This window comes from Argentina silus (genome assembly GCF_951799395.1).
Source record: "Argentina silus genome assembly, chromosome: 20".
In the NCBI taxonomy this organism is placed as follows: domain Eukaryota; kingdom Metazoa; phylum Chordata; class Actinopteri; order Argentiniformes; family Argentinidae; genus Argentina; species Argentina silus.
This window is the reverse complement of record NC_139674.1, coordinates 13,728,356-13,753,099: the sequence shown is the minus strand read 5'-3', so window position 1 is coordinate 13,753,099 and position 24,744 is coordinate 13,728,356. Positions and strand designations below refer to the sequence as shown.

Here is a 24,744-nt window from a genome sequence, read left to right as displayed (position 1 = left end):
CAAACAGACGCAGAGAGAGGATGGAACGTCAACTCAGACACAACACACCGGGCCTCCGTGACGTCAGGCTGACACAGAGTCAGGTGAACGGTCTTCCATTTTGGAAACCGAAGGTATTCGGTGACAGTCACGTTCCAGTCGACTGTGTCATGTATCCTGCCTGATAGGAATGTTCCGTGGTGGTACAGGGTCTATCACATTTCTCAAAGTGAGAGTTTTTGCCGAAAGCTAAAAATATATTCCTGCGGCCTGTCCCTTTGTTCCACTTTGCATGGTGGATTGTAGAATCCCTGAAATGTGTAACAGCACTACAGTGGGTACGTGTTGAACTGCTGGCACGCACAGAGGTGGATACGGGACAGACAGGGCTAGACTGTACGTGGTACTCTACCTCTCTCTCTCTCTCTGTCTCTCTCTTTCTCTCTCTCTGTCTCTCTCTGTCTCTGTCTCTCTCTCTCTCTCTCTCTCTCTCTGTCTCTCTCTCTCTCTCTCCAGTGTGTCAATAATTCAAGACTACAAGACTACTGAGAACAACACAAGCAGACCATTCCTGGACATATTCCATGTTGTAACGTGTACTGTAGTGGTGTGTACTTTACTGTGTCTCAAAACAGCAGGGTGATGTATAGGTTTCTTGGGAGTGTTGCGTTTGAGCAGTGATTCTCTCTCTCTCTCTTTCTCTCTCTCTCTCTCTCTCTCTCTCTCTCTCTCTCTCTCTCTCTGTCTCTCCCCCCCCCCCCCCCTCTCTCTATCTCTCTCTTTCTCTCTCTCCAGTGTTTCAATAATACAAGAGAACAACCCTGAGAACAACACAAGCAGACCATTCCTGGACACATTCCATGTTGTAACGTGTGACGTGTACTGTAGTGTTGTGTACCTGTAGCTCAAAACAACCTCCTGGTGACGCACAGGTGTCTCGAGAGCGTTGTGTTTGAGCAGTGACTCAAACGGACCTGGAAAAAGTGATTAGGAGCTCAAGATAGCAAGCTAAAAAAACAAGCTAAAAAAAGAAAATATACACGGCTGTCTCTGCTGTAAGAGACAACACTTCATTAGCTATCTTAGCTGTAGGCTACAGCACTTTTATGAAGGTTTTGTCATCTAAAGGACAATAATAAGATATTGCCTAAGTGATACTTAAATATGGTACTGCCTCTGATGTCCCTGTGGGCGACAAAAATCAATGCAGGTTTATGAAGTCGTATTTCTACACTAAATGCTGCCCTGCTTCACGTTCAATAACGTCAGATGTCTTGCCCCCTAAACCTATAATAATAATAATAATAATAATGATACTAATAATTTGTGTAGTGCTTTCCCATGGACTCAAAGCACTTTACATGTCAAAAATATGAAAAACGAGGACTCAAAAGCATCAACACTGTTAGCCTATAGTTAGTCTATATCGTCATAAGGTATCACACAAGGCAACTAGGAGTCACCTGAGTTGCCTTGTGCGATACCTTATGACGCTGTGCACAGCAAATGACATCTGATCACCACTTCTCTCCCTCTACCCTGTTTGGGTCCCCCTGTACCACATTAACACAATCTCTCGGCCACCGGCAAGAAAATGGATTTCAATTAGAGGCACAGTGGCATCGCAGCGCCACGCCAGGCCCCGCGGACTGACGCTCTGCCCGTCACTTCAGGGGGAAAGACAGAAATGAGGCGAGCGCAGGAGGGTCGGTGAGGCCTCTGAGGCACGATACAGAATGGTAGTAGAAGGAGGGTCGGTGTGTGTGCCAAGGAGATGGCAACAGAAGGCTGCTTGAAAGCCGCCAAAGATGGGATCAGGAGAACAGAAGCACCGGCAGGAACCTTCCAGAAGGTGTGGAGTAGGCAGAGGTCCAACACCGACTGTAGTCTGCATTGACTAGAGAGGAGAGGGTTTGCTAGGCGTTTGTAGCCCAAGAGACCCCAGAGTCCACCAGACAAGGCCTCCACGGGAGCAGCCTCGGGAGCAGCCTCAGGGCCACCATGACTGTAGTCCAGGGGAGGCTGGTGGAGGTAGACATCGGAGGACGGGCTCATTGTAATGCATGGAATGGAATGAAGAACAGTATCAACAAGCCCGTCCTCTGATTTCTGCCTCCCACAGCCTCCCCCGGTTGTCGTTATTGTGGTAAAAAAGAATAGTTTGAAAAATGCTAATCCTGTACACCTACATAGGACGGATAATGCTTGAGAAAGTAGCACCAGCATCAGTCTCTGAGGAAATATCCAGTGCTTGAATTAGGCTCCATAGACAGAAGTCAGGCAGGTTATTCCCAGCACAGCCAGTGACCTACATGCTGGCACAGCCAGGGTTGGCACATGGGGATCCCTCCAGCTAATCACAGGGGACGATGCCTGTTGCCGCCTGGGAAATAGGGCGATAGGAAATCGATGACATGCCACCGCCAGGGCGCATCGTTGGAATCGAGATCAACCTGCTAATCTAGATACGGTGGGGTGAGGACAAGGTAATAATGTTTCCCCTCCCAGACCCGCCCCCTTGGGGACAGCCTATGGCCTGCTGGCCTGTGCTGGGACTTCCTGATCAGGTCTGTGATACGTCAGGGACAGGAACTTTGTCTGGCCCAATGTCATTGCTGATTGATCAAAATGTCACACGAATGAGTTGTTGTTGTTGTTGTTGTTGTTGTTGTTGTTGTTGTCTCATTTGGTGCCGAACATTTTCACCAAAAAAGCCTAAATTATGATTCATTTTGTAGCCAATCAAAGTGTCATTGCTTGGTAAATACCACATAAAACACTTATGGCGCTCTAGGTGGTGAGTGTTCCGGAATTCTTTGGCAGTCGGTGAGCTACTCTACAGCCAAGGTCTCCTGTAGACTAGAGCTGCTTCTGCTTGGCAATGATTGTTAGTATTAGGGTTTTTGTTTTTTATAGTAAGCAAAACTAGATGAAATTAAAACCGTAGTACTCATTTGAGGGAAGTTAATTCAGTTGTTTTCGCTTGACAAGCTGATAATCATCATAATCATTTTGTGATATGATAATTGGCCTGGCTTCCAGTAATTTCATTGATTATCTGATGGCTGCTTTTGCTGTAAATGAGAGTGGACTTGGAATTGCTCTGAAAATGAACTTGCTGACAGAAAAAAATAACTAATATTCAGAACAAATTGAATGATGGTTGGCTACTTATCAATACAACTGCATTCATCCATGGCCTTGCCAAGGACGTGAGTAACTGCTGATAACTGGAAATGTCATCAAACTAATTGCCTCTGAAAGCATTTCACTGGTGGTGACCTTGGAGGACCTTCCATTCGATTTTCCATTAAGGTGAACTGAAATAATAAAGAGATTCCTGTTCTTCTGCCCTACAGTCAGAGAGTTAAAACAAAGCTGACTTTGACCTTAACCCCTCCAGAAGAGGGGGGATGTGAGTGTGCGTGCGTGTGTGTGTGTGCGTGTGTGTGTGTGTGTGTGTGTGTGTGTGTGTGTGTGTGTGTGAGGGCCTGTGTGTGTGTGCGTGCGTGTGCTTGAGCCCCTGCCCCTTTGCCGTCCACTCCTGTGGTGTATTTTTATTTTTCATTTTTTTATCATTCCATTTTGGTTTGGTTTTTTTTCCACAAAAGGGCAGAGTATGTACGAAAAAAAGGCCCTCTCCCCTCACCTCCCATAAATGGTCGCAATGATTTTCACCTCAACCAATCTTCAGAGAAAAACAACGTCTCTGGCGACTCGTGTAGTTACCGTCTTTGATTGGAAGGAGTGAGTGCACTTAGCTCCTCAGCCGTCAGCGATGCCGGCTGGTTTTTCGCCCTATAATGTGTCACTCAATAAAAGGACAACAGCAAACGCACAGCTATTTCTCCATTCCTCCAGTTAAACAGAGGGCCTTAGCCGACCTTGGCCCTGCTGTTGTTGAACAAAAAAAACATCATGTACTGTAGACAGCTAGCCACGCACACACACACACACACACACACCGGGGAGGTAGAATATGTGTTTCAATAGGTTCAATAGTATTCCACCAGGCATTGCGGGTACTTGCATGTCTCCCTTACCGGTCTTGTGACCATGAGTGATGAGTGAGAGAGAGAGAGAGAGAGAGAGAGAGAGAGAGAGAGAGAGAGAGAGAATGAGAGTGTGTCGAACAGACAGACAGAGGATACAAATGGAAGTAAGTAGAGAGGAGGGAGGAGAGAGGAGGAGGAGGGAGGAGAGAGGAGGGAGGAGAGAGGAGGGAGGAGGGAGGAGAGAGGAGGGAGGAGAGAGAGAACAAACAGAGAGAGAGGAGGGAGGAGAGAGGAGGGAGGAGAGAGGAGAGAGAGAACAAACAGAGAGAGAGGAGGGAGGAGAGAGGAGGGAGTAGAGAGGAGGGAGGAAAGAGAGAGAGAGAGAGAACAGCAGCAGTAACCCTGGAGGAAGGCAATTACCCAGGGGGCAGTGTGCAGCAGCCGGCCCCACAGTGATATGGGCAGCAGTTTTATCTGCCTCTCCTTCATCAAGCCTCCGGAATGAGAGAGAGCTGCCTCAGACAGAGCCTAGGAATTCCATCACTCTGCCTCTCTCTCCATTCCTCTCTCTCCTCCTCTCTCTCTCTCTCTCTCTCTCTGCTTTCCTCCCTCTCTCTCCCTCTCTTTCTCTCAAACTTTTCCCCCCCCCCTCTCTCTCTCTCTTCATTCCTCACTCTCCTCTCTCTCTCTCTCTCTCTCTCTCTCTCTCTCTCTCTCTCTCTAATCCCCCCTCCCTCCCTATGTGTGTGTGTGTGTGTGTGTGTGAGATTGGAGTCAGATTTACAGCTGAGTCTGCCCCATGGAGGTCAGAGAGGAATAGCAGGTGACTTCACTTTTACGAGGGCCGCTCCCAAATGAACCAGTTACGACGGCTGCTGATAGATTGATGCGTGTTGGTTCATCAGAGTGTTCACGCAGCGAGGAGCAGGGACAGCTGCTTCCATGGAACCAGTTCACCTGGCGGTATCAACAACATTCTGGTCCCAATTCCCAAGGGGAAGGGCTAATATACGGACCTCCATACACCGATATAGAGTACTGGTCCTCTGTGGCTCAGTTGGTAGAGCATGGCGCTAACAATGCTTAGGTTGTGGGTTTGACTCCCGCTGGGACCATATATACTGAAAAATGTCCCCACTCGCTGCAGTGTAAGTCGCTTTGGATAAAAGTATCAGCTAAATGGCTTATATTATGGTATCGTGAGGTCCTTGCCGAGACCCAGCCCTAGTCTTCACAGCAGGACCCCTAACAGAGAGGTCTCCACCCCGTCTCTTTAGATCCAAATGAGGCGGACCTCTAAACGTTTGCCCTCCTCGCCGGCAAATCAGTTATCACAGATTCAATTAGAGGCTAATGTGAGAATCAATGGGGGTTTAGGGAGGGTATTCACAGCACTCACACCTCCTCACAGAGCCGCAGGGAGACATGTTCCATGTCAGTGTGAGGTCACAGTGACGTGGGTCTTTGAGGACGGCCCGGTGAAGACATCAGAACGCGGTGTGTGTGTGTGTGTGTGTGTGTGTGTGTGTGTGTGTGTGTGTGTGTGTGCTTTTTTGCAGTCTGTAGCCTGTTGTTTCGCTCTGCAACTGGGACGTAATGCGCTTTTTGAGTCTATGTACTGTGCCACACATACGAATGCCCAATAAAAAAAAAACGTTGCGTTTTATTTTTGGTCTCTGATTGGGTCTTTGAGGAGGGCCATATCAAGGCGTTCTTTTCTTGGCGCAGGAGCCTATTACACCTGGGTCTGGCTGGGCTGGAAGGCTGTGAGGCTGGCTTAGTTTGTTGAGTAATAAAGGACATTGGACCTGGACCAGGCAATAGACCTGTCCTGGTAAAACAAATAGAAAAGAGTGTAAAAGAGTATCTCGGTTACCAAGGGTAACTCCCTAAATGGAAGGACTTTGCTTGTTACACCGGGGAGAGCAGAACCATGGATCACGGTGAGCGTTATTGGCCAATGTGCCCCTCATGACAATGGTCATTTTCTCCTCTGAAAGAGAGTGACTGTTGTATCTTTCTGGGTGAGCATTGCTCATTAAACGTCTGTCTTTGTGGAAAGTAATGGAAACGCTTAACGCTGCACTTTCCCTCTGGCCTGTACTGTTGTCTCTGGAACTACCCAGCACAGAAACACAGCTGAATTACTTGCATGTTTGGCGAGCAAGCTCTCAGTTTCAACAAAAACAATTAAATTTAGAGGCATCAAAAAAATAGGCCTTCCTCCAGTGTTTTTCCTATTTTGTTTACAAGCATAACCTTGATGAGGTTTATTATACCGTCCTAAAATTGAACAGGGTAGCATTTCCTGCTTTCTTTATCGCGCCCTACACACCCGACTGCATAGTTCCTCGCCGCGGGTGCCTTTGGTGATAAAAAGATAAAAAGAATAACACGGTCACGCAGACTAAATACTGCCTCCCTCCTGACTGCCTTGATGATACACGTCACTGTTTCCTAATCTATTCGGACGGCAGAGGAGAAGAGCTGGATCTGGGCAGCCTCAATTTCCGCCATCAAAACCATCAAAGAGTGAAGAAATAGCTAATGGACAGAATGTGGAGGGAGGGAGGGAGGGGGAGAGCAACAAGACAGACAGAGAGAGAGAGGGACAGAGAGAGAGAGAGAGAGAGAGAGAGAGAGAGAGAGAGACTGAAAAACTAAGAGTAGGCCTACAAGTAGGCCTACAAAAAAATTATAATTTTTTTACGGCCAACACTTCTGAAGTCAGGGCTACTTTCAGAGGCCTGGGTGTGAGTGTGTCTGGTTCTCCACTCTCCCCCCCTACCTCTCTCCCACCCCCCCACTCCGCCAAGTTGAAACACAAGACCCAGTTCCCGAGGAGTGATATCACCATTTCTGCCACGTCTTTGTGACAAACAACGTCAGAAAAAAAAACACGCCGGTGGAGCCGTGAAAGTGCTACAGACACCCGAGATTTGTCTTTTAAACGGCACTTAGCGTCCGGGGAAATGGATGCTGCCTCGTAAACGCTGTTACAGTAGTCAGAAAGTAAAAAAAAATTATAAAATAAAAAAATGACATCACTGTGCTATCAGGGAACAACATGAGACAAATATGAGGGGGGTGGGTGGTGGGGGTTGGGGGGAGAGAGAGAGAGAGAGAGAGAGAGAGAGAGAGAGAGAGAGACGAGAGAGAGAGAGAGAGAGAGAGACAGGTGTGTGTGAGTTGGAATTCAAAAGGCATGTTTGAAAAGGAGTGACGGGTAAAGTTGCAGTGTTTGGCCTCTGGCGTTTTGGGGTTCTGAAAAAAACCCACAGACGGGCTCCAGGTAGGAGCGCCCCAGACGGAACACCTTCAAACACAACACAGGAGCTGTGGAAAGAGATCAGGGGGGAGAGGAGGAGGGCAGGGAGGAGGAGGGGAGGAAGGGGAGCAGAGCAAGGGCAAGATCTAAGCGCATCTCAGGAACTCTATCTCTTCGCATACGTACTTCCAAAGATCTAATCTCAGAGGCATCCCTCGTGTCAAAGAGAACAATGTGTTCTGTATCGTATGTCTGAGTGGGAAGCTCATGCAATGCTGGAGCAATAACCCAGAGAAGGTGAGGACCAACTATTCCACCACAGGGTCTCCCGGTGTCACATGCCCGTACCGTGCAGCACAGTGGAGGCTGGCGGAGGTAGAAAAGCGGAGGACGGGGCTCATTGTTACCTCTGCCAGAATCCTCTGGCTCTTTACCTTTCCTCATTCCCTTCCACGCATTAAAATGAGCCCTGTCCTCCGATTCCTACCTCCGCCAGCCTCCCCCCCAGGCGAAGCAGAGGTTTTTTCAAACAGATTTATTTCAAATGCACCACCATCCGACCGGCCAGTCAGTGAGCTGCGGTGAACCCAGAGGGAAGTCCCGTCAAGATACGATGAGTCACTCAGAGACGGAAACGTTTCTCTGAAGCTTTCGACAGGCTCCAAACTCCAGTAGACTTTGAGTGCTGACACACTGTAATCCGAATCCAATACGGTCAAGCGAATCAACAACACAGGCTTTCGATTAATGAGAAGAGATGAAAACAAACAGAACGCATTGGCGGGAATCACATAACGGACTGAATGAGATGAATCAAAAACAAAAACACACACCCTCCTCCCTCTTTCATAGGCTTCATTATTGTTATGATTATTGTTATTGGCGGGAGTACCAGAACTAGTTGGCTACTTACTTGGCATGAAGGAGGTTTGTTCTCTCTCTCCAATCTGTGTGTGTGTGTGTGTGTCTGTGTGTGTGTGTGTGTGTGTGTGAGTTGTGATTACGGAAGCAGCTCTGGCGGAGGGTGAAGTTGAGGCTGGGGAGGATTTCGGAGCGGAAGCGAGGAGCTCAACACCTATTTCAGGCTGTCAGCAGCGAAGGCTGATCCAATTATTCTGAGAGAAATGGATGTCATTCAAATGTCAAAAGCATTCTGGTGACCCGCTCAGTCCCAGGCACATGTCAGGGTCCTTAATTAAAACCATCTCCCAGGATGCCTGAATCAGTGTGTGTGTGTGTGTGTGTGTGTGTGTGTGTGCGTGTGCGTGTGCGTGTGCGTGTGTGAGTGTGTGTATGAGTGGGAATGTGCTTGTGAGTGGGTACAGTACTGCATATTTTTGTACTCTATTTTGGCATTGAGTGTGTGTGTGTGTGTGTGTGTGTGTGTGTGTGTGTGTGTGTGTGTGTGTGTGTGTGTGTGTGTGTGTCTGTGCGTGTGTGTATGAGTGGGAATGTGCTTGTGAGTGGGTACAGTACTGCATATTTTTGTACTCTATTTTGGCATTGAGTGTGTGTGTGTGTGTGTGTGTGTGTGTGTGTGTGTGTGTGTGTGTGTGTGTGTGTGTGTGTGTGTGTGTGTGTGTGTGTGTGTGTGTGTCTGTGCGTGTGTGTATGAGTGGGAATGTGCTTGTGAGTGGGTACAGTACTGAATATACTTTGGACTTTATTTTGGCATTGACAAATTATCTGACGATGCATGTGGTCCTGTGTGTGCATATAGTTTGCATGGCATATATACAGTAAGCATATATAGGCGTGTGTGTGTGTGTGTGTGTGTGTGTGTACAGTATGTGTGTGTGTGTGTGTGTGTACAGTATGTGTGTGTGTGTGTGTGTGTGTGTGTGTGTGTGTACAGTATGTGTGTGTGTGTGTGTGTGTACAGTATGTGTGGGTGTGTGTGTGTGTGTGTGTGTGTACAGTATGTGTGTGTGTGTGTGTGCGTGTGTGTGTGCGTGTGTGTGTGCGTGTGTGTGTACAGTATGTGTGTGTGTGTGCGTGTGTGTGTACAGTATGTGTGTGTGTGTGTGTGTGTGTGTGTGTGTGTACAGTATGTGTGGGTGTCCGATCTTCCGTCCACTGGTCAGCCAGGTGGCCCTCTGGTATTTAGCCGAGCTAAGGACTGCGCTTCGCTCCTCTTAACGGCCCGTCTCCTCGCATCCTCATCACCTCCCTCTCCTCCCTCTCCTCCCTCTCCTCTCCTCCCTCTCCTCTCCTCCCTCTCTTTCCCGTCTCCCTTTACCTGCTAATTCACTCTGATCACACGGTCACAACACTGAAGAGCTGACGTGAGATGAATAGGCAAAGCTGGAAGGGGAGGTTGGACTGTGTCAGATTCCATATCTAATTGACCCAGTTGCTAAGGAGAGGATGTGTAGCTTGGGGGATTTAGACCAGGGTTTAATCCTCCCCCCCCCCGATTGTCAATATCACGTTTGGATCCGGAATATTCCAAGACGTAGTAGTAGTATTGTAGGCGTCTCTCTGCTGTGAGACACGGAGAGAAACAGAGAAACAACGACGAGGTCTACGGCAGGCTTGGAAAAGAGAACACGGTGCATCGTGGGATTGCACTCCTTCTCTTTCCAGCTCTGTCGTCATCTCCAGGAGGAAGGGAACCTTTGTTAGTTTGTTCACCTCCCGACACTCGGAGAAACACACACACACACACACACACACACATCCTGACCCCCCCCCCCCCCCCCCCTTCCTCTGCCGCTTCACGGTTCTGCCCTCGCTGCCAACACAATCCTCCCGAATAACATCTGTCAAACACTGCCGCTGCGTTACCATGACAACCCGACCAGGGATGATGATTTTTCCCTCCCTCCCTCCCTCCCTCCCTCTCTCTCTCTCTCTCCCTCCCTCCCTCTCCCTCTCTCTCTCTCTCCCTCCCTCCCTCTCTCTCTCCCTCCCTCCCTCCCTCCCTCCCTCCCTCTCAGATTATGACGCCATTCCGCCTCTCACTCACAGTTCCTAATTTAAAGCACAGTTTGCAGATGGTCAGATCCGTCCGCTCTTGACAGGAGGGAAGGCTGAGATGTGTGAGCGCTAAGCTAAGTCCTAAGCTAACTTAGGTCCTATCTGTTAGATAAGGGCTGGGTCCACTATAGGACGAGAATAGAGCCTCTTTATCAGACATAATTCCTATATTGTAAGGCGCTCCCGAAGCTTTTAAAAGCCCTCTTTATCCGGACGGCCAGCTGCAGCAGTCATAGAGGCCCTTCATTCAAATGAAAAACCGTCCCTCCGTCCTCCTTTCTGTCCGTCTCTCTCTCTCTCTCCCTCTTTAACAAGCGGCCAGTCTTTTGGGGGACTGGTGGAATAGGAGGGTGATTGATGCCATCTCTCCCTGCGGGCATGGCTGGATTCTGGGTGTCTCTGATGAGCCATTGATCAAAAGGGAGGAAGAGGAGGGTGGAGGGTTTTGGCAGGAGAGGGCTGGCCTCCTCCAAAGAGAGGGGACGGTTGTTCATGTGGAAATCAACTCTCCAAACAGCCTCAATCAAGCGTCATTGTATTGTGTCCATGTGTCAGTGGCAACCAGGGGCAGGTTAGGACCGCCCAAACAGTGAACAGCAGGCTATAGTACATCACAAAGTGCATGAGAGAGATTGAAAACACTCTTTTCGTGTCCGCGGACTGCTGACAAGCAGCCATTTTGGGTGTAGTGTCACTTTAACTCGTCTGGTGCCGAGGGTGAATGAAGTCGACCAAACTGTCCACATTCGAGGGTGACTTTATTCACCGGAAACGCATCAATTATGATGCTTCATTTTCTAGCCAATCAAAGTATTGTTGCTATGGTAGACACCTCATAGAACACTTGGCACTCTAGGTGGTGAATTCCGGAATTCTTTTGCAGTGAGTGAGTTAATGATCAATACAATTGGCCTGATTTAGGTAGGATAAAACCACACCGTTGCATACACACAAATACAATAAGGACTAAGAGTCAAACAACTTTGCGCCCACCCAGCCCCAACACTGCCGCGGTCCGCGTTGACGAGTGCACCGAGCGGAGCCTAAGAGATCACGTGACGAGGACGCCCAACTCTCCCTTAACGCCTTTGACCAGTCAATCAGTAACACACGACACCTTTGTCGCCATGGAGATGTCACGCTCGTATATGACATTGGGGGAGGTGTAGAGTGTGTGGGGGGGGGGGGGGGGAGTGAACCGTGTGTACATCTGACATCTGTCATGACCCACTGCTTTCTTTTGAGCCACGCTCCATGAGAGTAAGAATGGAGAGAGAGGATAGAGAGAGAGAGAGAGAGAGGGAGAAGGAGAGATAGAGAGAGAGAGAGAGGGAGAAGGAGAGATAGAGAGAGGATGAAACTGAGAAAGAGAGGGAGAAAGAGAGAGAGAGAGAGAGAGAGAGAGAGAGAGAGAGAGAGAGAGAGAGAGAGGAGAGATAGAGAGAGGATGAAACTGAGAAAGAGAGAGAGAGAGAGAGAGGGGGGGGGGGATAAAACTGAGAAAGAGAGAGAGGGAGAGGGGGAGACAAGAATACCGGAGGTGCATCACAAATCAAAGATAGCATTAAGTCTGAAGAAAAGAGGGGAAATTGGGATAGGTTACATATAAATAAAGAGAGAGAGAGAGAGAAAGTAATTTCCTCTCCACTCTGAGCAGCTGCTGCTGCTGCTGCTGCTGCCATCTCCTTCCCCCTCCACTTCTCTCTGTAATTGACCAAACAGGCCACATCCATCTCGGCTGACGCTGCCGCTGTGGGTCCTGAACCACGCGTGCCCGCTCTGCTGCCCAGCGGAGGGTTTCACGCCTCACACACACACACACACACACACACACACACACACACACACACACACACACACACACACACACACACACACCACACTGCATGTGTAGGTATATCCCCCTCGGACCACAAAACACAGCCTAGGAAAATCAAACTAAGCAGTGAGCTCTGACCCACGAGGGCATGGAGAACAATGTGTGTGTGTGTGTGTGTGTGTGTGTGTGTGTGTGTGTGTGTGTGTGTGTGTGTGTGTGTGTGTGTGTGTGTGCGTGTGTGTGTGCATGTGTGCGTGTGTGTGTGTGTGTGTGTCTCTGTATTTACATGGCCAGACCTCCTGCAAGGAAGCAGAAAGAGTACAGCATGAGGTCATGAAACATTGAAGCCTCTCTCTCTCTCTCTCCCTTTCTCTCTCTCTCTCTCTCCCTCTCTGTCACTCTCTCTCTCTCTCTCTCCCTCTCTGTCACTCTCTCTCTCTCTTTCCCTCTCTCTCTCTCTCCCTTTCTCTCTTTCCCTCTCCCTCTCTCTCTCTCCCTTTCTCTCTCTCTCTCTCCCTCTCTCTCCCTCTCTGTCACTCTCTCTCTCTCTCTTTCCCCCTCTCTCTCTCTCTCCCCCTTTCTCTCTCTCTCTCTCTCTCTCTCTCTCTCTCTCTCTGCCTGTTATAGGAGTCTGACTTCATCATGATGAGTGAGTCTCCAGGAGAGGCTCTTCGTTTGCCTTATCCATTAAAATGCTTGGCCTTCTGAACCGGTCACTGTAATAAAGTATTCTACAACAGCAATTTCAATTCTTTCATAAATAATGATTTTCTGATCAACGGACACGAGTGAAGAGACCTCTTTTCATCTTGCAGATATTAAGCAATTTTGTAAAAACCCTTCCAGACTCGGCGATGAGGTATTTCTCCTTTGGCAGTGTTGCTCTGCAGAACCCACAGATATGAGTTGTTGAAATGGATGGTTGTCAGTGGAAGATTCCGGAAAGGCGTACCAGGAATCCATCCTGAACATGCCTCCGCTGCACTCTCACATTCCGACACCCTAGTCAATATTCGCCGCCACGGCAGTAGTTATGGCTGTATTAGCATAATTTCAAGACGGGGGAAAATGACACCACTGCTTATCGACCAGGGACGCCGATCGATCTGTGTGATCCAGGACCAGAGCATGGAAATACAATCAACAGGATGGCCACGGTCTTCAATTTCTCACAATCAATCAACGTGTGGCCCCGTCCCATAGGGTGATGCAACGGAATACGCAAAAGTGCCAAAGTCAGCAAAAAACAACAGACAGAAATGGCGTTTCAGAACAAAATCAATGGCCAGTTACTTTAAACAAATATTCCACACAATCAATCTCTCTGAGATGTTGCCTGTCTCTGCCCAAAGCAGCTTCGACAAGGTTCACTGTCCTTGATTCAAAATGCCCTTTGATTTCTCTCTATTGCTTACAGCGGTTTGGGTTGGGGGTTCGTTTTTTTGGGGGGTTTTTTTTGTGCAGACGATGGGGTGTAGACAGGGTGGGTGCCAAGGACGCACAACTATATTTGAGAATAAGAAGTTTCCATCCACCGATGATTCCAGGACCATCGCATTCCAATGCGAACGTTGACTGAAAAATGGTACTGTCACAGGAGCCAAGATGGAGGACAGTTTCTCAAAAGGTGTATGTAACCATACATGGCCTGGCCCGCGACAGAGACACTAATGAGGCACGAGCCTTGCAACGGGAGGGCGGCTGGCTGGATAAATAATTCAGCCTGTCTCCAATTCTAGTGGAGCCTCGTCCTCTCCGTCTCCTGGAGACACGTCAGCACACGGAATCACACAGGCATCAAACGTACACACACACAGCATCATCTGGTTCACAGAGCGGCTACAAGCACCGCAGCGCACACTAATGAGGTTACGGTGGGGGGAATCTGTTACCATATTTTGATATCGGAAGATTTACATGTGGCTGGAGAAGACACTTCCCATTGGGTTAAATCAGTGGGAGGTTTAGAACGTGTGGTACATTGTCCATGTAGCTGTTGGACTCATCTGCTGGAGGACACGCCTCTCATGCATTATGAATAAGCCTGCCGTTAAACAACAAATCCATCACTTGGCCGAGCGCTTATACGATGGGTGACGTTCTATCAGATTAGTGGCGTCACGAGGATCTCATTGGCAGGGGACTTCTGAACCACCAGTGTGTGCTTCGCCCTCCCAGGGTGTGCAATTTAGCCCTCCCCGGTGGAGCCGTGGCTCCACTGGGGAGCATGTTAATCCGATCCCAGGCTCAGCTCCGGACTCCCAGGCCTCCGGTACACTCAGAGTCTCTGGGAGGATGTATAGGGGAGGAGGATGTGCTTCCTGCTCCCACTGATTGGACCGTGTGCTGTAAATGTCTTGATCAGGGCCTGATGGGCATCCCTCTGGGATAGCAACGACAGATGGTATGCGATTAGGGGGGCCTCACCCCCGCGCTCTCTCTCCCCGCCACCTAATCCTCTCTCTTTTCCAATATCAGATGTATTGTCCCCTCTTTCCATGCCTTGTTTTTTTTTTTTACCTCTCCATCCTTTCTTCTCTAGCTCTCCCTTTTTCTCTCTCCTTATCCCCCTCCCCTGAATGGTGGGTTACTCTTCTCACTAGCACCTCCCCTCCCCCCCTCCCCCCCTCCCACACACACACTCCCTCCCTCTACCTCTCTGTCTCCGGGACATGCTCATTGGGAGCGACAGAGCTAGAGACAGCGCGGGGGGAACAGAGATGCAGTGCCCAGTCACGTCAGCAGAATCCATGCAAACATATGCCAGCTGTCCAGATAATAACCCTACGCACAGAAACACACTCAAGCGCCCGCGCACACGCACACACACACACACACACACACACACACACACAGAGAGAGAGAACTGATGACCTGTCACAATCAGAAAACTGTGTACACACAACACCAGTGCAGCAGTTCAAGATAAAGGACAACGTCCCGTGCGGAGCTTCTCTCAGCCTTGAGTCTAGGCCGCAGGGCCACAAACACAGCATTCCAATGCCTCCCTCTGCCTCCCTCTGCCTCCCTCTGCCTCCCTCTGCCTCCCTCTGCCTCCCTCTGCCTTCTGCCTCCATCAATTCAGAATGTTATGCAGGTCATGGCTATGGAAGATGCCCTGGAGAGTGAAGGAGACTGTCTACTAGAGATGTGGCCTAGCATAAACAGCTGTGGCCCCCTTGTGCATACAGAAACAATATGGCCTCCTCACAAAAACACTTCAAATGAACCTCAGGTTAAACGTGCAGTACAGTATTGGGATCTGACCTCCAGGGCTGGGGGTCAATTCAATTGAAATTCAGCCAATTCAGAAGGTGGAGTTTCAATTTAGAATTCAGAAATGGAGAAACGTTTTATGTAAAAAAGCGATAATTTTTCAGTTTATTGGAAAATAAATGGCAAACAATTATAAAAATCTCTATCTGCATTCATTTAATTGTAAGTTTTTTTAAATCATTTAATTGTACGTTTTTTTAACTTAGCTGAATTGAAATTCAACATACTGTACTCCCCTACCTGGCTGACTACTGATGTTGAGGTGGATCTATCAATGATCTATACTTTAGTGTGAGACTTTCAGAATGAGATGTGAGAGCCTTTGATTTTGAATGTTTTCACATATCTGAAGTTTTGAGAGTGTTCTAAGATCTCTGGGGACTAGACTGCAGTCTATGTGGTTCTTACACTCGATACGGATGTTCTCCCATCATTAATATGATTCATCAAAGAGGATTGGGCGCTGTGAGCTTCAGTAGGTTTTTCCTCCTCACTATCCCAGTGGATAGACTGGAGTGTATTTTCTAAAGTTCTGAGTCAGTTTGACTGTATCTGAGTCGTGGGTTTGATCTGAGGTGACTTAAGGTGACAGTCAGTACATGGTTTACTGTGGGGCTCTACTGAGCTGGGTACATTTGTAAAGTCTCAAGGTCTCGAGATCAAGGTGATCGTGTTCTGGGCTCTACACGAGTGGATCAAGGCGCTGCTCGGGACTGATCTGGTTTTACAATCTCGGCCCAGATCAGGCTGAATGTGTGGGGAGGATGAGGATTCACTTAGCGTGGAGGAGAGTGGAGGAGATGCTCTGGCTGATATGGATGCTCTTTCATGTGCGTGCCGAGCGCGCTGAGGGCTGGCCATCGCCGCAGATGGCAGGTCATTGAGGCCATTGAACTGCACTCTCCCCATTCTTCATACACTCGCTCCCTCGCAGTCTGGACACAGACCAATGTTTCACAGTAACCTCTATCCATAGCCTGCCTCCCTCCCTCCCTCCCTGCCTGCCTCCCTGCCTCCCTCCCTGCCTCCCTCCCTCCCTGCCTGCCTGCCTCCCTCCCTGCCTGCCTCCCTCCCTCCCTGCCTCCCTCCCTGTTTCCCTCCCTGCCTGCCTGCCTCCCTCCCTTCCTGCGTGCCTCCCTCCCTCCCTCCCTGCCTGCCTCCCTCCCTGCCTCCCTGCCTCCCTCCCTCCCTGCCTGCCAGACCAGGTGACGCAGAGTACACAGTAACATTGCTGTAGAGATGTGCCTGTTTTCCAGATATGCACGTGTCCATAACTGGCTGTCAGAAATGATGAATGAAGAGCTTTGATATTTGACAATAGGGTGGGCATTTGGAAATGGAACGGTAATAACATTGTGTCTGCATTATGAGAATACCACATTGTTTATTGGATTGTCTGTGGAGGAGGCATGATTGTAAGACTGAGGTCTGAGTGTCCCCCTCCATTGCATGGTATAGCCGAGGCAGACCCACATAACTTAAAATGATGATGTCTTTGTTTACAGTTAACGGGTCAGGGCAACATCACTGACCTCAGTGGGAGGTAGTCTACCGTGGACCTGAAGACAAATCAGAGTGCATGTATTGCATTGTGCATGTCGCTTCAAATGTTTCTCTCCTCTGCGAAATAACATGACAAACACTACTCAGCTAGGCTACAGGCAAATTTTAGTCAAATTATATCTAATGATAGGCCTTAACTCAGGGGTAGGGTAATCGTCTGGCCAAGGGGCAGGTGTGGAAAAGCCTAATAATGTTGATCTCCTATGAGCAAAGTAAATAGGTTCGAATCATGTTTCATTTTGTGGGGGGTTTCGCCTAAACAGCAACCATACGCTCCTACTGCACATGACTACGGTCTATGGTATCTCTTATCTTAGCCTACCTTTCCGAATGAGGTCCTCGATATCCTGGTCGAAGCCCATCCGATGGCATTTGCTCCACAGTCCCATGTTGGTCGAATTGTATTGCCTGCTGCACTCGTCCGCGGCGCTCATGGCGAACAGCTGCCGCCGGTTCCGAGCCAGAAGCAGCTTCTCCTCCCAACGGTCCACACTGGACCGGCTGGCCCGCAGCGGGAGGCTGTTGTTGGGAATGTAAATAAACCCCTGGACCTTCCGACGAGAAAAGCTTCGGCACCGCTCTCTGTACCTCCGGGCGTCCGTTTCGTACCAGTGGTCGGAACAGATCGCCACGGCCAGCATACCCAGGGCGCAGAGAGAAAGGGAAAGACCGGCGTAGAGGAGTAACTTCCCGGCAGCCATGCTCGCTTCTCTCACAGCCGCATCAGCACCTCAACATACGGACAGCTCATGTGCGTGTACCCGCATCCAGGCATTCAGCTTACATCACCCCTTGGGACCGATACCGATACCATAGTCGAGGTGGCACCCTACAAATCGTTAAGTTAAACGAGGTTGCGATCATAAATGTCTTGGTTGGAGCCTCTGGAAGGGGTGGTGGACCTGGAGCTTCCCTGTGCTGTGTGCGGGAGAGAGAGAGAGGGAGAGAGGGAGAGAGAGGGGGAGAGAGAGAGCGAGAGAGAGATGCTGCAGCTGTGCAAATGCTCGACGAGTGAAAAGATGCTTATCTCATTTCTCGCTCAGCGTCCATCCGCTGCCCTTCCCTTCCCATGCAATCTGTCTGGATGGGACCAGACAAAAACATCCACAGCCCTGAATTTCAGAGCGTTGCCGTGATGAGTCGAACCTGAAAACCAAAACACTTGTTATAGGCAGTCTACGGCATACCCTATATGTCCTTTTACACACATATCGTCTTCAGTCAAGTGTTTAGGTGACTCCCCCCGAACGAAACACTGTAGCTTCAGTGATGCTGCAATAAAAAAGGTCATGTTTTGCTGTCTATAGAACACTGCCTACCCGGCCACCCCACCCCTTGACTCGTTTGCAGAGAATCATTGGAAGATGTCTTAAGATAACTTTTGGTGTAACATAATCACACATCACATCCAACACCGCGTTCTGTCTGTCTCCTAATCTATTTATTAATGAGCTTTAATTCAGTCGAATGCCCAATAGGCCTATCGCACAGCGACAGTATATTATATATTACAGTATGTTCTATCCGTCTCTAGGCATATCCATGGGGCCCATATACCAGGCATCGTTAGTAACCATAACTCACCGTCCTAAAATGATGCGACTTCAGTTTTTTCGAAGGCAGTTTTTCCAACTCTGCATTTAAATGCTACAGACACTCACGGATCGGCTATAAACGGTCAAATACTCCCGTGGTCTCTATAAAATAGCCATATTCATAGCTGAGCATCTTCAACCATTCCTCTCCGACTCCCCTATGAAATTGATAGGCGCCAGGGTTGCTTAAATAGGTTATTTGGCGCAGCAGCTGTCTCCACTCTCATTCTTGAAAATAAGAGACTCAGAACAAAACATGTGGCATTAGTATTATTATTATTATTATTAGTAGTAGTAGTATTATTATTATTATTAGTATTAGTATTAGTATTAGTATTATTAATACTATATTTGTGGGGTTAAAACCTCTTGCTAGACATGCAAGTCATAAACGCGTATGGTGACTATTTTTTTTGGGATAGTCTACAGTGATGATGTCATGCTCTGGATAGGTCTATTCATTGTTTATTAAAGCACCTTCTTAAAGTACCAGTGCGGCTTTGAATGAGTGCACACAGGTGAGACATTGTTTTGACATTTCTGAGATAGATTAGAAACAATTAACTTAGAACTTAGAGAATGAACACAAAAACGTAGGCAGCCTGACCATCTGCTCAGACTTTTGTTAGAAATTCAATTGTCGATGAATATGAACTCTGGACCATTTGACACCACTGTCTGACCATTACCAGTATGGACGACAGGGGGCACTTCTGCATAATGTATACGAGTGCCCTGGTACCCACCTGTCAACGGCATTTCACAGGTGGAAAGTAGTCTATATGCTTCTCAATTTAGCGGCAGGTATACTATACAACAAGACAATATTCACTAAAGTTTCTCAAAACCTCTGAAACCCTTCAGCACAATCAGAAAACATCTGCCGCATTTCAGCAGCTTTCCCAAATATCAATGACCAATAAGCTGATATCAATTCATCCATCAAAAACCTACCTCAAAGGAAAAACTGACAGCCAAACCTTGTGCTAAGGTGTTTAAAGGGGCAATCTATATACATACATTTTTGGACATTTAAATTGATAATATATTAAATTAAATTAGCAATTGATTCTTTTATAATGCCTCATGAGTTTAGTTTAACTGTCTTACCCCATCAAAACCCAAAATATTAGATGGCTTTACTCATTTACATTTACATTTATGGCATTTAGCAGATGCCTTTATCCAAAGCGACTTACCACAAATACATTTGTTTAAGTAAATCATCTATCCAACAGTCATCATAAGACAAAGTAATCAATGGAAAGTAATCAATGCTCACACCAGGCGAGCACCAGGGTCTTGAATCTGATGCGAGCTGCTACCGGGAGCCAGTGGAGGGTGCGGAGGAGGGCCGTGACATGGGAGAATTTGGGGAGGTTGAACACCAGACGAGCGGCAGCGTTCTGGATGAGCTGCAGAGGTCTGATGGCGGAGGCGGGGAGTCCGGCCAAGAGTGCGTTGCAGTAGTCAAGGCGGGAGAAGTGTTTGGACCAAAAGTTGTGCTGCTTCTCTGGTGAGGAATGGGCGTATCCTTCTGATGTTGTAGAGGAAGAATCTACAGGATCTACAGGACTCCATTGTTTGTAAAACAATGTAATTGTAAATGAACACTGTATAGCTTCAAACCATGGTTAAAACTATCATTTTGATCTCATGGATGGTCAGTCCTTGTATCCATAGCTCCGTCTATGAATTTGAAAGTGGTTATATTTGTCCAGAACCATCTATCGGCTTTTAACCCCAAAAAGGGTCAGAGTGACCGCTTTGTTGTTGTTTGAATCCCAGATTGCCCCTTTAAGGTGGAAACTGAAAATATTTAGTATACACAATCCCATGCCGAACAAGAGAGATGATTTTATTACTAAGATGACATACGAATAGATGATAATGGTCAAACAACTTTAACACGTTTTTATTTTGTTCATGACATGAAGTAGAAGGCTCATCAATGCCTCTCCTCCCCCTACATCTCTTCCACAGTCAGTCAGCAGTGAAATATTAGGAATTAGTTAATTAATAATTAGGATTTGGATTGATTGGTTGATTGATTTATTAAATAGGAATTGGTTGTGATACTATTGCTGGTGAGTGGAGCCTGAATATAAGTTGGGGCACCATTTTATTTGACAAAATAACCATAATTTCAAGGATGAGATATATAACCGAATGGGAGTTTGAATACTGCAGCATGCCATTTCATGTAGTACAAGATTACTTACAAGATTACTAGTAGACTGTAATTACTTAGACTCTCACAAGGATACTTGTATAATCAATAAATAATCACTTGTATCTCAAAAACACAAAGCACCATGCCATCTGGTTCTAGAGTAACCTGTCATGACTTCTTTGGTTGGTTTTTCTCAGCTCTGCTGTTTGACTCAAACACAACATGGCCCTTAATTGCTATCCAATTCAAATGACGGGAACCTTTTGTCATTGAGGGGACCAGAACGATGTAGAGACAGGCCTCAAATAAAAGATAACATCTTGTGTTTTTTAAATGACTCTTTTCTTTTCTTGTTACCTCACAGTATACAGTACTTCACTGATTAATTCAAAACTTCCATCAATTCTGGATGGGATCCAATAACGGTCGTCTCTTGGGCAGTATTGTCTAATTTTCCTCAGCTTTGACTATGCAATAACAATTTACTGTTTGACAGTGTGAGTGACAGGTTGGCAGCTACATTTTAATCACATTTTAAAAACCCAGGCTTTTGTTCGGAACTTATTTCTGCTTCCCTGTCAACTCTCAACATGTCATCTGAAAATAAATTCAGTTTATACAATAAACCCAATTTGTCGATAGCTATTTGTGTATGTGTTATCTTGTTTCATTTTTTATCCCCGGCATTGTGTTAATGGATACATCCCACTGCTGGGGAAAGGGGGACGTGATTGGAATGCTGATGATGGCTGCTGTTGACTTTTAGCTTTTCCCACCGGCAGATCACCATCTAGTGGGCAGAGACAGGACAGAAGGCCTCGCAAATACTGACGTCAACCCTCTCTTCTCCCCAGACGCACAACACAGTTCGTGTCTCTCTCTGTGTGCGTGTGTGTGACCGCTTTTTGATGGTTACCTCAGCCAAGTTGTAACCAGGAACAATTCTTTACAAGTCTTTATGCATCTTTATGGCAGACATAATACCATTCACTGGTTTAGTACTCACCTTTCAGTGCTGTGTATTTGTTGAATACAGAATGTTTTACGCTGTGTTAGTGTACTTTTAACACCCACTCTTTGCTCTTCTCTCCAACATTATCATTATCAGATCAGCAGATGTGGGTGAGGAGCTGGTAGAAACACTGCATTCAGACTCCAATTTCAAACGTTTCTTTGCAGTTGTCGCCCTCTAGTGGTTGCAGAAGGCTAATAGCATATGGACCTATAGAGTGTACACACACATTTTATACTGTATGAAAAATCCCATGATGAAATCCTCCCGGGACTCTGAGACAGAAAGGTTGAGTGTACTGTCTCTGAAAAAAACGATTATCATTTTAGGGCAAAACACCTTTGACTCCCACTTTTCTGATATCAAAGTCTTCAGAATCTGTTAGTAGACATTCTCAGAATATCAAAGTTCATTTGTCATATACACAGAATACAGCCCTAGAAGGTGCTTAGGTAAGCTAGCTCCTCAATAGTGCAACGAAGAAATAATAATAATGAAATAATGAAAACAGTAACATAAGGTAGCAATAGGGCATAATAGTGCAGAATATATCCTATCTCGGTTTCATTGAGACAACTTTTATTGTTTAGGACTCCAGAATAATATTTTAGATAAACTCAGAGTTTCATAAAGTTTGCAACCAATACAAACTGATGGAGTTTGTGCTACTGCCTAAATACAAAGGCCTAAAAAAAATGCTCATGATAAGCGGAACTGTGTTCAAAACCGATTGACATGCACGGACTAATAACGGTGACGAACTGTTACCCACACTACGGACGCTAGATCCCATATGGTCGAGGCACAACAATAGATATTTGCAACAGACAGGGGAAGAAATGTACACCCAATACAATTTCATAAATATATATTTTTTACAGATGTTTTGTAAGAAATGGTCTCACACTTGAAATATACGTACAAGTAGAAAAATAATACAGACAACCGACGAAATCAGAGAAGCGGACCAATCAGATTGATGACAGCAGTGCGTTTGCGCACTAAAGCGTACGTTGGAGTTATAGTTTCTAGCATCAGTTCTTACGACGATGTTCCTGAAGGTTAGCCGGCGTGCTATGTGATCATGTGAAATACTAACTGTAAAATAACGATTACAGGCCCGCAACTGAAACACAGTGCCTTCAATTCCGATCTAGATCTTTGTACTTGGATTAAAGTGACTCAAGTCGCGGTGATTTCCAGGTAGGCCTATTAACAGGTAGCCTGTCATGAACACAGTGAGCCATTTTGTCATTCAATGCGTCCTTTCATTGCTTGCCTGTAACTCATCATCATCAGCATGCATTTTATTGAATTCCCACATCATTGGTACTTGTACATTTCGTTGAAATGTCTACCATTGTAAGTTTGGGGAAACGACGGTTAAACCTCAGTGTGGCTTGCCATGTCAAATAGCCGTACAGTCAATGTATTAGCCTGAAAAGTACCTTATTAGGGAAACGTTCTTCAACACATATCATTCCCTTTTCATTTTAGTTATGGCCAATCTGTCCAACTATGCTGTGCGTATGGGGCGCCTCAGTGCGCGCATCTTCGGGAACGTGGTGCGTCCGACGGATACCAAGTCCATGAAGGTTGTCCAACTCTTCAAGGAGCCGCCCATTGCCCAAAGGAAGGAGACTTACGACTGGTACCCTCAGCATCAGATCTACTACGCTCTAACCCAGAAGCTGAGGTTTATGGGTCTCTTCAGGTAACCGTGAAGTGACAGCCCTTTTTCTGTGTTTATAATATGGCCGCATGCAGACACTGTTCTGTTGGCATGCCAGTGTGCATATGCGTATAGTATAGGTATTGTTTTTATTATTATAATTTCATTGTTGCACTGTTGAGGAGCTAGGTTGCCCAAAGCATTTCATTGCACCGTCTACGGCTGTATTCTGTGTATATGACAAATAAAACTTTGATTTGATTTGCATGAAGCTACATATAGGCCTATAGCCCAAACTTCACCCTTACACTGATGTTGAGTTTACCCTGTTTGTTCCCTTGTGTTCTTCAAGAGTGTGTTCTTGCTCTAGTACAGTCATCGATAACCCCGTTTCCCCTGTTGCTATAGAGACGAGCATGCAGACTTCAAGCAGGAAATGATTCGACTGAGGAAGCTGCGAGGCAAAGGAAAACCCAAGAAAGGAGAGGGAAAGAGAGCCACCAAGAAGAAATAGGCTGGACCTTGCCCGCCATAGGACCTATGGGCACACAGAACTTGTCTGGTGTTCTCTGGGATGGGCAGAGCAATGCCTGTCTATAACTGGTAACAGCCAATCAGAGCGGAGGAGGACAGGACATTCATTTTGAATGCAGAGTCGAACTTGGATTATCAGACCATATGAAATACCTGTTCACACCAGGTGTGTGAACAAGATGTGTCCCATCATGCGTGTCCACAAGATGTGTCCCATCATGCCTCCATTGTTTCTACATAGAATGTGTACAATGCTTGACTGATGTGTGCATGCGTGATACACGATGAATACAATGCGTTCTAGTTTGCCGTTTGATGTGGTCTGCCGATCTCAATCAGATAATGCGTCAATGAGTTGCGTTGCAGTTGTCGGTGTACACCTGATTAAAAACATCCTCAATAACTGAATGTGCTCATTATTACCAGTTGTGAATGGGGTGTGTGTCCATTGGGCCGGATAATTCAAGTTATTTGTTCATTTTGTGATCATATTGAAGTATACTAAGCTTGTCATTTCACCTTCGTGCGAATTGTTTTATTTTCCAGGCAGTCAGTCATCCCATTACACAGATTTTCATGAATAAAATATTTGAAAGAAAATGTGTTGAAATGTTTGTTTGGGTTGAAGACGTTGTCCCCATGCCATTGTGTGCATCCCAGTGTTGGAGAAGCTACTCTGAAAATGTATTTAACTAGATTACCAATTACTTTACAAGGAAAGAAGTTGAACTACACTAAAGCTACCCTTGAGAGAAATATACTTTGTCAAACTAAAGCCACTTTGCACAAGTAGTTCACTACATCGAAACTACCTTATCCAACACACGACAGTCAGTTACTGAAAGATGACCAGTCCATGTGACAGAAAGCCTGTGACTG

At 46.8% G+C, this 24,744-nt stretch overlaps 2 protein-coding genes across 3 annotated transcripts in view; one reads left to right on the top strand and one right to left on the bottom strand.

The window, feature by feature from the left end:
* tmem178bb (transmembrane protein 178Bb) overlaps positions 1 to 17,580 on the bottom strand; it is a gene marked incomplete at both ends in the record, with an annotated part of 71,791 nt that extends 54,211 nt beyond the window's left edge. The window contains one exon of the mRNA XM_083691937.1: positions 17,202 to 17,580. Within this exon, the coding sequence (XP_083548063.1) occupies positions 17,202 to 17,580 (379 nt within the window). The remainder of the gene's footprint in view (positions 1 to 17,201) is intronic.
* Positions 17,581 to 22,703: 5,123 nt separating this feature from the next.
* Positions 22,704 to 24,453, top strand: mrps33 (mitochondrial ribosomal protein S33). Of its 2 annotated transcripts, none has more exons than XM_083692024.1 (3): positions 22,704 to 22,862; positions 23,157 to 23,373; positions 23,740 to 24,453. In XM_083692024.1, exons 2-3 carry the CDS (start codon positions 23,159 to 23,161, stop codon positions 23,843 to 23,845), a joined length of 321 nt encoding a protein of 106 aa, XP_083548150.1. In that variant the 5' UTR covers positions 22,704 to 22,862; positions 23,157 to 23,158; the 3' UTR covers positions 23,846 to 24,453. The 2 variants fall into 2 exon arrangements, with proteins under 2 accessions (XP_083548150.1, XP_083548151.1); XM_083692025.1 differs by having other exon boundaries at positions 22,704 to 22,878.
* The last annotated feature ends 291 nt before the right edge of the window (positions 24,454 to 24,744 follow it).

Excerpts from the sequence above, each read along its gene's own strand:
- mrps33 (XM_083692024.1), top strand. The coding sequence starts at position 23,159 with ATGGCCAATCTGTCCAACTATGCTGTGCGTATGGGGCGCCTCAGTGCG. Across the intron at positions 23,374-23,739 it reads AGGTTTATGGGTCTCTTCAG|AGACGAGCATGCAGACTTCA; the intron begins GTAACCGTGAAG and ends CTGTTGCTATAG.